The following is a 17,072-nucleotide window of genomic DNA, read 5'->3' on the forward strand; positions in this document are numbered from 1 at the left end:
ATGAGTGGAAAGAAGGTGAAGGGAAAGGATGGCGGGAGAAAAGAGAAGAGCCTTATTGCAAGCATGTCATGGTTCGGTTTTATAACCTTCGAATGGATCACCATTATACTGAATAAGCTAAAGGCGGAAGACAACTTCACTCTCCCCAAAGTAGAAGAAGATGCAGGGATTGAATACTACGCGTACAAGTTGGGGAATAATTTGAGGGGATTTAAAAAGAGGAAGAGACAAAATGGCAGATGTAATATGAACCCAAATGGAGGATCTCATGAAAACAGTTCGAATGGAACGTCCAACAGGGAGACTTACTACCCGGTGCAGAAGAGGGGAATCATATTTGCCCTGCTAAAAACGTTTAGGAACCAACTATGTTGTATTACGTTCTTCTATGTAATACACACGCTGTATCTCATTTTTGTGGCGCTATGCATAGAAAACTATATACTCCTCATTAGGGGGAAGGGCAACCCTTGGATTCCCTACGTTCAGAGACACAAAGAAATAGCATTTGGCTTGTTCCTAGTTGTAGTCATATGCTTCGATTTATTTTTCGACGCCGTTTTAACATTCTTTGACTACCGCTTAAGGTTAAACATGGAAATCACCCTCATGTACTTTTTGTATAAAATAAATTTGGAGAAATTTAGGGGAAGATTAATCAGCAATCCATATATCGGCGTGGGGAATGTGCAGGACGGGGTGGCCATGTTACCAGGGGGGGAGACCAAGAAAGGGGATCAACACACGGTGCAAATTGAGGGTGTTTCAGACGACCGGGTTGGTGGGGGGCCCGTCTCCTGCGACCCGATGGGGTGTGAAGCTGCTGCAAGGGAAACGCTTTCAAGGGAAGTCATTGTGAATGACGCTGTTTTGGAGGAAGCGCACACAGTCGGTTCTAAGCGACAAGTAAAAATCAGTGATGATCAGTTGGGAGAAAGGTCCCCCCGTATGGAAGTAAACTCCAGCGTCGCTAAGGGTGAGCACAACCAATGCACAGAAGAGCCACCCCGCCAGGAAGACAAAACAGAGAACGACTCCTGCGATCTCAACATATACAACATAATGTTTGTGGATACACCCTTCCTTATCTACTTCATCAGTTCCATGATAGACCTTTGCAACATGATCATTAAGTTTACCATTTCGTTCTACATGTTTTATTACAAAATGGGTAGGGAAGCAGTAGTGGATGGAATTCTTCTAATAACATTTCTGTATAGTCTAATGTTTGCCTTTGAATTAGCGTCAAGCGTTTTTAAGATAAGGCACCTAAAATGTCGTGACGCCCGCATAAATAACATGCACCATATATTGAAGGAATACAAGCTGATGAAAATGTTCAACTGGGAAGCCATCGCTTTCGACTATGTTAATAGACACAGAAAGAAGGAGATGAAAGTTTGCACGATTAGAATTTACCTCGGTTCGTTAAGTAACTATATGAACGCCATTTCAATGAATGTTGTAGAGGTAGCCATTTTTTTTATTTTCATCAGAGGAGAGATAAACAGCCATAAACCAATCAACGTCAGCTCCATCATCACTCCTTTGTTTCTGTACAAGTCGCTCATAGCTGGCATGTCCAACCTGCCTAACATTATAAATAACCTTCTCGAGGGGGTCATCAACATTTGCAGAATCAACAGGTACATCGACCACTACATGTTTCAGCAGGGTGACGGTTGTGGGTACTCCGGGAACGACCACCCGATTGGCATAAACACCACAACCACAACTGCATATGGGGGTCACAGCAGGAACAATTTGAATACACAATGTGAGGACGCCAACTGGAGGAACTTCTTCAAGTATTTTTTCTTCCACAAAGGGTACAAAATGACCAGCGGGGGTAAGAGCACTACTAACAGGGACGATTACCACTACGGCGGTGACAAGGGGGATGACGCACGTGGAGGAATAACTACCGAGAAGATAGCCGAAGTGACCAGCACGCGTGGTACGGACCACCACCACGGGGACGTCATTTTAAAAATGGACAGGTGTTACTTCTCTCCGGAGAGGCCACCCACGGGAAGAGGTTCCGACGGTCGGGATGACCCCACCCCGGGAGACGCCCTCCTGAAGAATGTGAACCTAACGGTAAAGAACAACACCCTGGTGGTGATTCTAGGCAATGTGGGATCTGGGAAGACGCTGTTCTTTAACGCCCTTTTAGGAAAGCTAAGATTATCGCAGGGGAATTGCTACGTGAAGAGCTTCGCCCAGGACATGCCCGTGATGTACGTGCCACAGTTCTACTGGGTAACCATAGGTACAATCCGTTCCATGATCCTATTCGGAAATAGGTTTGACCCGTATCTGTACTACCGAGTTATTGTAGAGAGCGAGCTCATAAACGATATGAACACCTTCAAGAGGAAGGACCTACGATACGTGAATGATGAGCACAGTCTGAGCAAAGGACAGAAAGCGAGAATCTGCTTAGCCAGGGCGCTGTATCATCATTATATACACATGAGTGACTTGCTGATCGATTATGAGAGAGATGCTCTAGTGAATAAGAAGTGGCGTGAAAAAGTCACCTCAGGGAATATTTACAAAGGGGACACAGATCAGGTGGGAAAAAAAGTAACCGATGACGAGCCCCCTTCACAGGAGGAGAAGTACGAACTACACGACGGGAACAACTCCACCAACTATACTTTAAACGCAACTGACATGATCAACACGTGTTCACATGTTAGTCCAGTGAAGAAAGCAATGCACAGTGGGTTGGAAGGAAACGAACAGAAGAGACACAATGGAGGAAGTAATGACCATGTGATCATCGGACAAACAGGAGAAATGCACACAGAGAATAGTGACCTTTTCAAAAAGAACTCTCTTCTGAAGGAATGCCTGGATCAGGAGCAAATGTCCTACCTGTACCTCCTGGATGACCTCTTCTGTGCATTAGATCCATGCATATGCAAAAATATTTTTTACAACCTCTTCTGTAGTGAAGAAAACGTGGAAGGATTTAAGAGGAACTGTTCTTTTGTCCTCACGGCAAACCAAAACATCTGGAACAGCTTCCTGGATGAGGAGTTAATTCGCCACCTACAATATGGTGTCGAAATTTATCGTCTGCAAGACCGCACGTTGGTGTACGAGGGGGACATCCACACGTATATGAAGAAGAAGGGGATTGTGGCACAACGGGGGGAATACTCCAAAGAGGGGTCCTCTCTGAGTGCAGTTTCCACCCTGAACAATAGGAGCAAAATGGTGGAATTCTTCACAGAACAACAAAGTGGAAGAAAGAACAGCCACAAGAACGACACAAAATATCAGAAGTTTGTAACGTTGAAGGAGCTGAAAAGTACCTATTCCTTCAAACTGGAGCCACTGGATTCTGCGTTTATGCATGCCTTCGGAAGGAAGTACACCACGGTGACGCAAAACTATGTGGAAAAACGCAAAGACCATATGATGAACACAGGCCGTAGCGTGAGCCTTAGTAGTTTGGGGAGCATGCGAAAAATGACGATCAGCAATTATGCGGAGGTGCTAGTAAAGGAGAAGAAGAGCTACGTCGGGGGGACAAGTGATAAGCGTGACGATAAGCGTGACGACAAGCGGGACAGCAAGAGGGACAATAAGAGCAACCGGTCCTTCGAGCAGGACGATAAAATAACGCTGCACGAGTTTGAAAAGGTTAACAGAGTTTTGCAGGCAAAGCTGAAGCATAACTATATGTATGAATACATGGGGTATGACGAAAATGGAGATGAGGGCGAAGAAGAGGATCTCCGTTTTAAGGGGAACATAAAGTGGGAGACGTTTGTCTGGTATCTTCGTATGATAGGTACCCCCATTATTGCATTCATACTGCTTTTCATGGTAGTCTCCATCTTTACAGACGAAATAAAAAATATGTTGCTCTTTTTGGCAAGCACGATCATTAAGAGTAAAGGACAGAAGGAGTCCGAAATTTTAGAGAAGCAGCTAGCATACATGAAGTGGTTTGTCCTTCTACCGTGTGTATCCCTGGTGACCACGTTAATTTCCTTCATGCTGATAGCCCACGGAATAGCAGTTTCAGCTACTAAGGTCCACACGGAAGTACTTATGAGCATTTTATACGCCCCGATTCATACCTTCTACAGCAACAACCTGGGGAACATAATAAACCGATTCATCACAGACATAAATGTTTTGGACAATGGGATCATCAAACGGATCTACAAAACGTTCTATACGTTCTTTCGTTTTCTGTTCACAATTTTTCTCCTCAACTATATGGTTCTTCAGACAGCGTATGTATTGCCCATGATTATTTTTCTCATCTACGTTTGCGTTTTTGAAAAGTATTCACGAGGCTGCAAGGAAGCCCAACGAGGATACCTCAGTGCACACGCCCCTCTGTGCACCATCTACAGTAACACCATAATGGGGAAAGAGATAATTTACCTCTACAAGAAGAACAAGTACTTCCTCGATTTGTATTCCAAGCGGGTCTTCGAATATAGGAATTATACCATTTTCAAGTGGTGCCTAACAATATGGGCCTCCCTCTATGTGCAGCTCATCGTATTATGTCTGACCGCCTTTTATATAATTTACCCCTATGTTCTGCACCCCTACATTGGGAACAAGAAGGACCCCAACTTTTTGAACGAGGAAAAAAACGCCAGCACCATTGGTTACTGTATTACCTTCTCCTGCAGTTTGGGCTTTATCATTAAGTCTCTTCTGTATGACTACACGCACGTGGAAAAGGAGATGTGCAGCACACAGCGTCTGGAGGAATGTTCGCAGATGTTCAAGGAGCACGTGAACTACGAGGACAAGGGGGAAGCGCTTCCCACGCAGGTACCAGAGGTGAAGTGCGAACCGGAGAAATGCACACCGATTAAATTCGCACCGACGAAGTGCACACCGACTGATGTAACAAACGACCTAACAGCAACGTGCGTACCGAACGATGGAAAGGCCAACTACGGGCTGCACTTCGAAAACGTCTTCGTGAGCTACAAGAAGAAAATCTTCATCGACAAGTCACGTAACCTGTACTACTACGCAAACGAAAAGTCCTGTCTGCGAAATATGAACCTATACGCACTGAAGGGGCAGAAGATTGGCATTGTAGGAAGGTCGGGGGCGGGGAAGAGCACCACCATCCTCTCGGTACTAGGTCTCATACCCACCACCAGGGGAACCATATCGATCGAAGGCAGAGATATCAAAACCATGAGTTTGGAAGAAAGAAAAAGCATCATTGGTCTCCTCCCTCAGTCCTCTTTCGTATTCTTCCACTGGAACATACGCACGTATATAGACCCCTACAACAACTTCACGGATGACCAAATTATGGATGCCTTCAAATTAATAGGTATTAACCTCCAAACGGAGGATTTATACAAATACATCTACAAGCAGAAGAAGAAAAATACTCACGACGGTAGAGGAATACCTAACGGAAGGGAAAAGTGCAATAAGAGTAACTCCACCACCGGAGCAAACTTCCTGTCCCTCTCGGATGACTGCATTCGTTACTTAGCTTTGGTAAGAATCTTCCTAAACAGACATTCGTACAAGCTTGTTCTAATCGATGAGATCCCTGTTCTCAACTTAAACCTAAGCAACAGCAATGCGAATAATTTTTTCTCTAGTGACGTCAAATCCTTTGAATACATCATACGGAACTACTTCTCTCACATCACTGTGTTGATCATCGCCCACGATGTGAGTACGCTCTCCTGCTGTGACTTCATTTACGTTGTGGCCAAAGGAGAGGTCTCCTACAAGTGCAGCTACGCAGAAATCAAGACGCAGGCGGCGTTGGCCGCTCTGATTCAACAGCAGACGGAGTGACCACCAACCGTAGATGCGTTTTTTTTTTCTATTACTTTTTGTCTTGTCATACACACGCATGTAATTTGCACGCACGAACATTGTATATTCATTTTATGCACCCTTTTTCCACCCGTGCGTTATACGCACCCAATTTTGAGCTCGACCCCGAGGTGATTCATTACAAGATGCACTGCTTAGAGGTTGCCCCGTTTTGCGGTGCCTTACAAATTTTTTTTGGGCTCCTTTTTGAGTAGCCCATTTGATGACCATCTTTGAGTAGACTTTCACTTGAACCTCTTTTTAAAATTCGCAGAGGATATTTTATATAGTTGGTTCATTGTCTATTTCAGGAGGTGTGAACCACAACATGGTTGCGTCTACTTCCCCGCCGGGTGGGCAGCACCAATTCGTTCGGCGCCCTCCGGACTGTGCACGTAGGACACCTCTAGCACCCGCCGAATGCGCTTCTCGAATAGGGACAGCTCCCTGCACAGCAGCTCGTTCTCCTGCTTCAGCTCAATCTGCATTAAACCTTCCAACACCTCAGGGATAAAGGATGGGAAGAAATAGTAAAAATGTAGCATGGTAGGAATGATGGATTCGACAAAGTGGTCCACGTAAGGTCTGAAGCATCCCTGCAGGCAACTCTTAAAGTAACCACACAAACTTTTCTTGTAGGGTTCCACTTCGATTCTCTCATTGTTGGCGTTTACGATCAGGTAAAATACCACCATTTGTGTGTAGAAGGTTGTCTTGTTCAGTATATTGTATGGCTTCAAAACGGCTTCCTCCTCTTTTATGTGAATACTCCTGTAGTAGGTGACGTTGTCTTCCAAGTTAAAGTTATCACCTGTTATGGCCAGCATATTGTTTGCTAGGTAGTGGAATACCGTGTGGAATGTGGCTGGACGGAGGTAGAAGGAGAGGTAGAAGGCGCTCTGCGTGTCGAACCCCGACTCGCACAGACTCTGCAGGCTGCTTTCGCTCAGCGTCTTCACCAGCGCATCCATTTTTTTTAGGAAGAAATTCAGGTCTCCAAGGATTGGCCCAGTTAGGTCGGTTGGTTCTGTCGGTTTGGTCGGTTCGATCGGTTTGGTCGCTTCGGTCGGATCGTTTGTCGTTCCCCCTTCGTACCTGGTGTGTGCGTCTTCCCCTTGCAGGCTGAGCACACACTGCCCCACGGCCGTCTCCTGCAAAGCCACGATGTCCTCCACGTTCAGGGGTAGGAAGTCTTCCGTGCACAGACGGGGGGGTATGAGCGATAGGTAGTTCTGCAATTTTGTAAAAAGAAAACACATCAGGCTATCCAGGCAGTTGTGCCTGATCAGTAGGTCGGTATATTTAGGCGAAATTCTGAGGAAGAAATTTAGTGGGTTCTGGAACACGGAGATGTAGTGCGCGCAGAGCTCTTCGTCCAGCAGGTCTCTCATCATTTGAGCGAAGTTGCGTATGCGGGTAGGGGGGTCTACATCGCAATTGGGGTCACTACCAATAGCGCCGCTTAGATGAGGGTTCCCTTCAGTTGAACCACTTCCCATAGCACCGCCCCCGTTTAAGAAGATCACCTCGATGAAGGTAATCACGATAAGGCAGTTCCTGAGCAACGAACTTTCCAACCCCATGATGATTACTCCATCGGGGGCGAAAATGGCTGCGCTCTTCTCCTTATCGCCAAGGAAAAGCCTCCCCATAGCTTCTCTGGCCCTCACAATTTGGGCGTATAATCCGTTTGAAGTTTCCACATGGGGGTAACTCCCCGACGGGCCAACTGTGCATATGTCGACGTCAGGAATGATGTAATCGTCTCCATTCTGTTCTGTATCCATGTCAGTGTTATCCACCCCTGCGGCAAACTGCGTGAGGACAATTTCCGGTAGTAACGCATGAACACATTCGTACCACTTTTGGAAAAAAAAGCAACTCAGTTGGGAATCCCTTCTACAGAAGTCCAAGCAGCTCTTCCATGGAAGGACGTGCAAAATGACCAGGTAGTTAATCTCCCTATATCTGTAACAGACGGAAGTGTGAACTCGCGCAATGGCAAACATAAGGAGGGTATACAAATAGCAGCACACTTGGTTTTTATTTTCTTCAATAAATTTTTTCGTCATGGAGACGATATGTTGGGAATAGTCCTCACTATTACTATTCTCCTTTACGACGGGGTCGATGCCTTTTCTCTTTCCTTTCTCCTCCGTTTGAGGTAGGTCCACGTAACTGTAGTCGCTCTGCTTCAGTAGGTTCATATCGTCCACCTGTGTTATTCTGCAACTCGGGGGGGGAATTCCCCTTTGGCTACCCCCGCAGGTGAAGGGATAATCACTGCACGCTCGCTTCAACAGTTGGCTCTTCTTCTCCCCCCGTGCACCACTCTGATGATCCTCACCAACGAATGGATTAGCAGCATCCTTAACTCCGTTCCGACTGGAAAGACCGTTCCCCATGGTGATAACCCCCCTGGGGTAGTCAAAGAGGAAAAGAAAGCCCTGCACAAAAGAGTAACTTAAAAGAGACGGCAGAACGGCGTTGTTCTTCTCGCTGTACTTTTCAGCGAATTTAACGTAGACGTCCACCAAGGTGAAGTATACGGGGAAGAGGTGAAACTTTTTTCTGTAATGACCTATGGAGTGCACTTCCCCTTGGTAGTAAATCCAGCTGGCCATTACAAGCATTAGCTCAAACAGGTAGGCACCTAGCCTCAAGGACATTCTGTCGAAGTAGTGCCTTATGCTCTTCTTCACGTCGTGTATGGGCTTGGACAAATACTTTAGTACCTTTTTAAAAAGAAACTTTAGAATAATTAGCGGTAATTTTAGGAGGTCCTTTTTTATATTCATCGATAGGTAGCACAGGATATCCATCAGCTTGTTCTCGTTGGTTAAGTACTCCAGCACGTCTTTCCTAAGCGTGCACCTCTTGGCGAGAGCGGGTCCAACCAGGTCTTCACGGAAATCTCCACGGAAGTGTCCACACAAATCTTCATACGGGTGGCTGACCGGGTCATCACACAATCCTCCTGCGAAACCACCACCAGCAACGCTTGTGACGCGCACGTACTCCTGGACAGCCTCGTAACGCACCTTCAGGAGGCTCGAAACGGTGAGGCACAAAAGTGCGCTCTTCCGATGCAGCTTGAAAAGATTCATTAGCTGGAAGAATACATTGTTTTCCACCAACTTGATCAGTGTAAAACTCCAGATATCACTCAAGAGGAGTAGGTTCATATGCAGGAGGACCGATACGAACGTTGCATACTTCCTGCATATGTTTCCACTAACGCTGGACGACAAATAATTCTTGTAATTGGTCACATCGCTGTGGAGGTTATACTCATAGGGGTGGGCTATGGAACCTTCTTGGTCGTCACTCTCCAGATGCTCATACTTCACCGTGTACTCCTTCCTGTTGTTAACGATATTGTAGCAGCTCACGTGGACGTACTTTACGATACACGAAGCGTTAAAGAAGGACTCCTTCCTCGTGGTGTGCAGGATTATCTCGTCCTTGTCGAACAGGTAGGTAGACACGAACTGAGCAATGCGGCGCTGCTCCGGGGGGGGACTTCCATGGGGTGGTGCCTCACCCGGTAACTGCACCCGACCCAGTAGCTGCGCCGTTGCCGGCTCCACCACAGAATTGAAGAAGTTCTCCTCGTTTTGCCTGAACAAGTCAGGCGAATTTGCACATCTTATGAGGGACACCAAAATGAGCCTCAATTTCAGGGAAATATCGCAGTCACATTTGTCGATAAAGTGGAGTAGCAAATAAATGTCCATCCCACCAGTTGGCTGATCACATTGGAGTAATTTTTTTATATTTTCAATGGGAGGGAGAAAAAACACAAACTCTGGGTCACACAGATCTTCCACAGAAAGGTAAACAAAAAAGGCAAACTCGTAAAAGTTGCTTTCCTTCCTGTATGTCCAAAAATCCATCTCCCAAATGGTTGGACAATTGAATGAAAAGAGATCACGTAAAAAGGAGAAGACGTAGTTTAACATTCGCTGAATAGCAGAACGATCACACAGGTTAAGGAGAAAGTATCGCAAACACTTAAAATGGTAAATGTCTTTTTTATTTTTTCTGACAAGATATTTTATTGCTTCCCATTCGGTCATAATTTCCACGCTGTTAGAAATGTTTTTTCTCACTCCCTTCCATTTTTTGTATATCATAAAATAGAAAAAAAGGACGTCTTTCTTTTTTTTGTACAAATGAAGTAACACAGAAATGAGCAACTGCATGTAGCACTTATCCATGTCTACAGGTGGGGACTTCTTCATCACGTCTGCGATGAGGTTCGTTGCGTATATGTTATGCACAAGGGGGTGCATTAAACTGAACAAAATTTCAAACTCCCTTTTTTGGTTAATAAATATAATGTCACTTAGGTGGGGTATATCCATACTTGGTTTGTCCTCATTTGTTGGTGCTCCTCCAAGTGGACCTTCACACTCGGTGTTGTCACTCTCCCACCCCTTCTTCACCTTCCCATGGAGCCTCACCACACGGAACAACTGTACGAGGAAGAGATCCGCAATCCTTTGGGGGTCTCTCTCGATGTCATCTCCAACAGTAGGAGGTGACAAGTATGGCCATTCCAATGTGTGCAGCCCATCCACCCCTTCGGGAGGACTACTCACTTCCCCCCCCAATCGCTTCACAAACTCGCATACATATTTAAAATTCACAAATGAGAAAGATTTAAACGTGTCGAGGTACTCCCCCCCAGCTGAAATATCCCTCCAGAGCTTCCCAACAGCTTTGTTCTTCCCCTTATACAAACTGTTAAACCTTAAAAAGGCGAAGAAGTACTTTTTCAACTTCCTCCTTTCGATGCCCCTCTCTATGGCCTTAAAGTGTTTTTTCTCCAGAAGCTCCACAACGTTCATTTTGGCAGAGAAGAAACATGTATAATACGTGGGTACACGTCCATATGTTAGTTGCTTCCTCTTGCATGTTTATAACCATTTCGGCCGTTCCCCTTCCACAGCTCAGCTGCGCACTTATGTTTCCCGCAAAGTGGAGAAAATCGCCTGAGCAAGTCAGGTAATAAAAAGGGACAACAACAAAAAAAAAAAATTACTATTACGCGGGACGGAAAAAAAACAATTAGAAAAAAACGGCAAACATATGACAGGCTTAGCCGATAATTACACGCAGCCATTTCATTTGGGGGCTCAATTTTGTGGTGAGACTGTGTCTCCATGGGTTATCCTTTTTAAAAAAGGGGAAATCTTTTCCCTCAAAAGGAGCCCCTTCACGAGACTTGCTTCTTCGCCAGAGTTGTCACGTGGTAAAGTTTAAAGGGCATGCGCAAGGTGGGTTCGAATGGAGTGATTTATCTGTGCACTGGTTTTTCGGTACCCGCGGTAGTCACGTCGGTGGAAGCAGAAACTACGCGATACGTGAATGTGCTGAGGACGACTAGCCATTTTGTGTTAACATCTTCAAAAAAAAAAAAAAAAAAAAAAAATTCAACTGAACGTACTCCCAAATGGGCCAGGCAGCGCCACAATAAACAACCCATTCGTGGCAGCCCCCATTTTTGCACTTTCTTCTTTTTTTCCGTAGTTAATAGTGGGTAAACTTTAAAGAGGTGCCCTCCACCATGCAGCACCATCATAACTCAGCAGAACCTTTCAACGGTTACACATTCTACAACATCTGTAGAACGTGTGTCACTGTTCGCTTTTCCCCCGCTGGGAGTCCACCTGGAGTGAACCCACGAGAACATGCGTGAGGTACACACCGGGATAAAAATGCTTTTACGAAAATGAATGCAGTGAGGAAATGCCCGTCAAGGAGCGGCTCGTCAAAAAGTATCCTCTTTAGAAATGTCCTCCCAGGAAGCATCCCCCCAAGGGGTATCCCCCAAAGGAAGAATAACCACCCCCTCATCCACCATGTGAGGAAGGCCCCCTTCTATACCTCAGTGGCTGTCCACAATTTTAACCTGAGGGAAAACAAGCAGCTCCTCCTGAGCAATGCCATCACAGTGAACGATGAAACGGCGCTACTTAACGGGTGCCTGAATTTCATGAAAAACTTTGAAAGTTTTGCCGCCATCTGTTGTGCTTGCAACGATCCCAAGAATAAGGTGCAGGTCGGTTGGGGAATAGTCTATATGGAGGAGGTTGTCCCTCTTCAGTGCGCCTTCCCTAAGGGCTGCCCACCAAACGGACATCAGCCAGTCTGTTCTACATATGCACTTGGTGTGTAGCGATGGCTACTGCACAGTGGCCTGGCTCACCTGCTAACCCCGTGTCTGCACCCTCCCTCAACTACCCGCAGTTGAAGAAGTCCATCTGGTTCTCCAGCATCGGCATCGAGATGAGCGACTTCGTCCAATACTGCTACGAAGGGGATGAAGGGTCCCAAAATGGGGAAGCCAAAAGAATACTGGAGGAAATTGTAAAGTTGGAGTGCCCTGTAGTACTGAGGGATAAAAACAGGTAAAACCTCTCGAATGGCAAAAAAGAACATTTTTAAAAAAAGAAATGAACTGTTTTGAATTTTTTTTTTTCCACCTCAGCGTCCGTATGGAGCCGGATGTAGCCCCCAAGAAGGTTGTCAACTCGGCCAAGAGGATGAGATACTTTTTCAACATCTCGGAAGTTCACGTAGGAATGATAGTGCGAATCCCCGTTGAATGCTTCTCCTCTGCGCGTATTCACAATTCTCCGTTTCGTTCCGTTTTATTTGGTTGTATTTTTTTTTTTTTTTTTTTTTTTTTTCCAGACGTGTCGAGGCTGCTACAAGAAGAACAAATGCAAGCGCTTTCTGCAGGTAAGAGGCACCCTGAAAAGGAGCGAAAGGGGAAAACTGAGAAAGCTCAACTAGACAGAATAAGCGGGACAGACAACCTACGACTCGTTCGCCTCGCAAATGTGTCTCACCTGATTTCTCCTCTTCTTCCTCATACCCCCCTTCTTCACTCCCCAGAAATACGCAGGCGAACCCGACTTCTCCGACTTCACCCGATTGATGACCGGATTTTACAACGTAAATCTAAACAGATTAAACGAGTCACAGTGAATGGCACAAAAGAGCGCCCCTTTTTGGAGACCCCCCAACACACACGCACATATTCACCTTCACCCCGTACAGATAAGCAAAGCCTACACAAGACGAAATGAAGTGGACAGGCTAGAGCTCCGACACGTTGTAGAAAAGGTGAACTACTTCCACTGCGCACTCTTCTACGTGTACAACTACCTCCTGAAACACAAGCACTTTAACTATAACGCGGTAAGGAAGAGAAAAGAAGAAAAGAGAGAAAAAAAGGCACATCACATTTCCCCAATGTAGTGAACTCCCCACACAAACCAACACTAACACACACATCCAGGTGGAGGAAGGAAACAGAAGCGCCATACTAACCTACCTGAGGGAAAGGAGACGGAACTTGCTGCTCCTAAAAAATCAAAGGCAGCAGGAGAAGGTCATGAACATCCCTAGGGAGTACTCCGACGTGATCATCCCGACAGACAAGGCCAAGATGAAGAAGAGGCAAAGGAATGTCTTCGAGAGGCTCCAGCGGTTTCGGGTACGCCGGAAAGTGCCCACTTACTCTTCTCAGTTGCGTTGATACGTAATGTTGAATTCGTTACTTGTATGTTTGTTTAACCCACCCCCGTTGTGCCACTTCCCCCCGCAGAGACGGTCCCAACTGGCAGAGGATGAGGAGAAGTTCATTTGGATGGAGGAGCAGGAAGAGGAGGACGGTAACCAATCAGCGCAGTGGAAATACCCACCTGTGGAAATACCCACCTGTGGAAATACCCACCCGTGTGCATTCGTTTGCTTCGCATAAATCTGCTAACGCTCCCCCATTTTATAGACGCACCAGAAAAGGACCCACCTGCTGATCCGTACGGCCAACCACTCCACAACGAAACAACATGGAAGGACGATCAGAAGAACGACATGAACAACCATCTGAACAACCGCACCGAGGATGAAAACAGTCTCGTCGAAATAAAGGACAAAAATGAACCCCTGTCTTCCTTCCGTTTCCACTATTTGGCAAAAATGGAGAAACCTGGAATAGCCAAGGAGGTTTCCATTTACAACAAGATGTACAATAAGTACTCCAGGTGAGGAATTGCAACGGGATAGGGAGAGGGCGATTTGTCTAGCCGTACGAAGTGGAATAACGAATGGAAAAAAAAAAAAAAAAAAAAAAAAATATGAACAAGTCAGCATGTGCAGGTGTATTTCGCCACAGCTAGCTGTCTAGCCTTTTTTAATTACCATTGCTATTGCTATTGTTGCTGTTTTTTTTTTTTTTTTTTTCTCATTTTAGCTTACTCCAAAAGAAGGTGTGCATCAATTTGGACGACCTGGACGTGAACGAGGAGATAATCAAGGTGCCCACCGTAACGGCGTCGCTACGTTCTTCTCGTCATACCCATTTGTACATTGCTGATTGCCACTTCACCCCCCGACCATTTCACCACTCCCCCGCAGGCCGAAAGCCTTCTCTTCAAAATCCCTGAGGCCGTCGGAGGATACACCTTCATAAACTACATCGAGAGCCAGCCCAACAATTTCATTCTGCCCATTAATGAAAACGTAGGCATTTAAAAAAGAAAACGGGGCGGGACTTATCTTCCCTCAGCGAAGCGTCCTGTGACGACATGGCTGCAGTGCCTCCACTTTAATGCCGCTGCACCACTACCCCCTCTTCCAACCTACAGTTGTACAAGGGCATTCAAGTCTACAAACGGGAGGAACTCAATTTGGGCGACTTCTGGTCCAACATTACCAACGAGGAGCTAAAAATAAGAAGAGTTGGCTTCTACAATCCGTTCAACATAAAGCAGGTGAGTGCAACAACTGGGAGGAGCTTCCCAAACGCTGACCCGTCGGTGCACACTAAAGGCGGGTTTCTCCCCGTACATATACACATGTGCCCAATCCTGACTTGTTCATGTGTTTTTTTTTTTTTTTTTTTTTTTTTACTCAAGAATTTGGAGGTAGCGATGCAGAAGAAGGGAACCCTCCCCGGCAGAGCGACTGCGCAGGAAAAAGACGAGGTGATTAAAAGGGTTGCGTGAATGAAAGGATCATCACCCGATAAGTTACACCATCCTACGTAAAGATTGAACAACATAGTGGCACATTTTTTTTTTTTTCCTTTTCCCCACTCGATCACGCAGGAAATTACCGACCTATCAGATGTAAAACGCATGGAGCTGTTCAAAACGGGCAGCCCGTCCTATTCCATCGTTCGTCACTCCATTCGTAATAATCGCTTTAGCTCTTCCCCATAATCTGTGTGCTCCACCTCCACTTTGTGTTCCCCCACGCAGGACCTATCGAGCTTCCAAGAATATCTGGACAGCAGGAAAAGAGCAGAAGCGAAAAGGAGGAGGGGGGAGAGAAGGCGCATGAGTTTGGACGACCCTCCATCCGATGCTTCATCTTCCCCTGTGGAAGATCCAAAGAGTGGTCATTCTGAAGACAGCAACGATGAGGATGCTCGTTTTGCCTACTTTAAGGTATATGCCTTTGAGGCAGTACACGCGTCTCTACACATGAGCGTGCCAATGTAAGTGTAGGGACACATATACACATACACACGTGCAACCGACTGAATGGACCACCTCCCCCCCTTTCTGCAGAAACTGAGGAACGAGCGATTCAACGTGGACCAGCACGAAGAGGTGAAGGAGGAATTCGACACCATCTACAACGAAGCGTACCATGGTATGTTTGATTCATGTGGCCACCGCTACGTTGCGTCAGCGGGGGATGGACCTGCGCAGTGGCATTGTGGTGTCTTCCTCGCGTTGCATTTTTTATATCACGTGTATACAACTTTTATGTCACGTTTATAACCACTTTTATGTCACGTTTATACCACTTTTATATCACTTTTATATATATATATTTATTTACTGCCCACCTCAGCCAAAGGGGAAGCCGACCAGGCGTACCACCACACGCACCACATAAGGAGGAGGCTGATCGACGAGGAGGAAGGTAAGCAGCGGATCAGTGACTCCACTCGAAGAAGGATACTCCCATGGGATTATTCGAACGTCAACACATTTGCACTTATTTAATTTTTCCCCCAATTTTGGAAGACGCAAGAGGGGTAACGCGGGAGGACATCCAAGAGGAAAGGAGGCGTCTCGTGCAGGCGGATCGGAAGGAGCTCAAGGTAAGGAGGGGGGGACGCACCTGCATGATCATCGTCCACTTAGCACAGTTGCGTCATCCCTCATTGGTGCATCATCCCCCATTGGTGCATCATCCCCCATTGGTGCATCATCCCCCATTGGTGCATCATCCCCCATTGGTGCATCGTACCTTATTGCCACACCACTCCAGGAGCAGTCATTTTATTTATTCAAGAATGTGAAGTTCCCTGAGTTGCCCACGGAGTTATCCTCAGAGGAGGGCCTCGGCCCAGGAGACAAAAGGAGGAAGAATCTAAATGAGGAGCTTAAGAAGTACATTCGCCCCCGTGCACAGGTAGACGCGAATTACCCGTTGAATGCCCCAACGTGTGACATATATAAACCGTGCAAATGAGACCATCGCGCAGGAGCGAATGGCTGTAACATAACTTTGCTCCCTCTCTTTATCCCGTCCCCCCTTTTCAGAAACGGAACTCGAATGTGCCGGAGCTGACAGAGGAAACGATCGAGGCTCATTCTTCATCCACCCAGGGGTAAGCCGCACTTCTGTTCTGACCCTCCCGGAATAAACCCCGTTGTGATCACCACATCAGGACCACCCAATAAGACATCCCCTCTCATCGCTATGCCCAACCCGCTTTTTTTTTTTTTTTTTTTTTTTTTTTTTTTTTTTTTTTCCCATTCTGCCAGATCTCGAAGCTTGGAAATTATGTTGAAGAAAAAGAGGAAGCATTTCAAAGGGGGTGCAAATGTAGAAGAACATTAGGCACATTTCTTTTTTTGTCCTCCAGTTCTGTCTGGGTGTTAGTTGGACAACATGGCGGCATGAAGTCATCTGACATTTCTACCCAACGTTTATTCACTTATCTGTTCATCCTACTGATTGATCAGACAGAGAGATACACATGGTACTCATTTTTTTAAATTCTGTCCCATGGGAAGATATCCACTGGGGTTACGGCGTACAGGGGTTAACCAGTAAATGAGCCAAATGGTGGACCCCAAAGCCACTCCCCCGAGAGAAGAAAAAAATGTAAGTAATTCACCCGTTTGGGAAAAGTGGACCAACCTATTTTTTTTTTTTTTTTTTTTTTTTTTTCAACTTATTTATATTTTTCCCCA

At 46.0% G+C, this 17,072-nt stretch overlaps 3 protein-coding genes across 3 annotated transcripts; 2 read left to right on the top strand and 1 right to left on the bottom strand.

The window, feature by feature from the left end:
- On the top strand, positions 1–5,817 carry PCOAH_00053930 (Transporter; the record flags this gene model as incomplete). The annotated part of the gene is made up of 1 exon (XM_020062173.1): positions 1–5,817. One exon carries the CDS (start codon positions 1–3, stop codon positions 5,815–5,817), a length of 5,817 nt encoding a protein of 1,938 aa, XP_019917557.1.
- Positions 5,818–6,176: 359 nt separating this feature from the next.
- On the bottom strand, positions 6,177–10,691 carry PCOAH_00053940 (Uncharacterized protein; the record flags this gene model as incomplete). The annotated part of the gene is made up of 1 exon (XM_020062174.1): positions 6,177–10,691. The coding sequence occupies one exon, from the start codon at positions 10,689–10,691 to the stop codon at positions 6,177–6,179; it is 4,515 nt and encodes a 1,504-aa protein (XP_019917539.1).
- Positions 10,692–11,575: 884 nt separating this feature from the next.
- PCOAH_00053950 (Uncharacterized protein) lies at positions 11,576–16,716 on the top strand (the record flags this gene model as incomplete). The annotated part of the gene is made up of 21 exons (XM_020062175.1): positions 11,576–11,899; positions 12,094–12,254; positions 12,335–12,422; positions 12,541–12,588; positions 12,745–12,804; positions 12,910–13,050; positions 13,151–13,348; positions 13,460–13,526; positions 13,643–13,898; positions 14,108–14,171; positions 14,272–14,376; positions 14,502–14,627; positions 14,772–14,840; positions 14,964–14,984; positions 15,117–15,305; positions 15,429–15,513; positions 15,718–15,789; positions 15,894–15,970; positions 16,141–16,284; positions 16,416–16,483; positions 16,641–16,716. 21 exons carry the CDS (start codon positions 11,576–11,578, stop codon positions 16,714–16,716), a joined length of 2,439 nt encoding a protein of 812 aa, XP_019917845.1.
- Positions 16,717–17,072: the final 356 nt, after the last annotated feature.

Source organism: Plasmodium coatneyi, chromosome 14 (assembly GCF_001680005.1).
Source record: "Plasmodium coatneyi strain Hackeri chromosome 14, complete sequence".
NCBI classification, from domain to species: domain Eukaryota; phylum Apicomplexa; class Aconoidasida; order Haemosporida; family Plasmodiidae; genus Plasmodium; species Plasmodium coatneyi.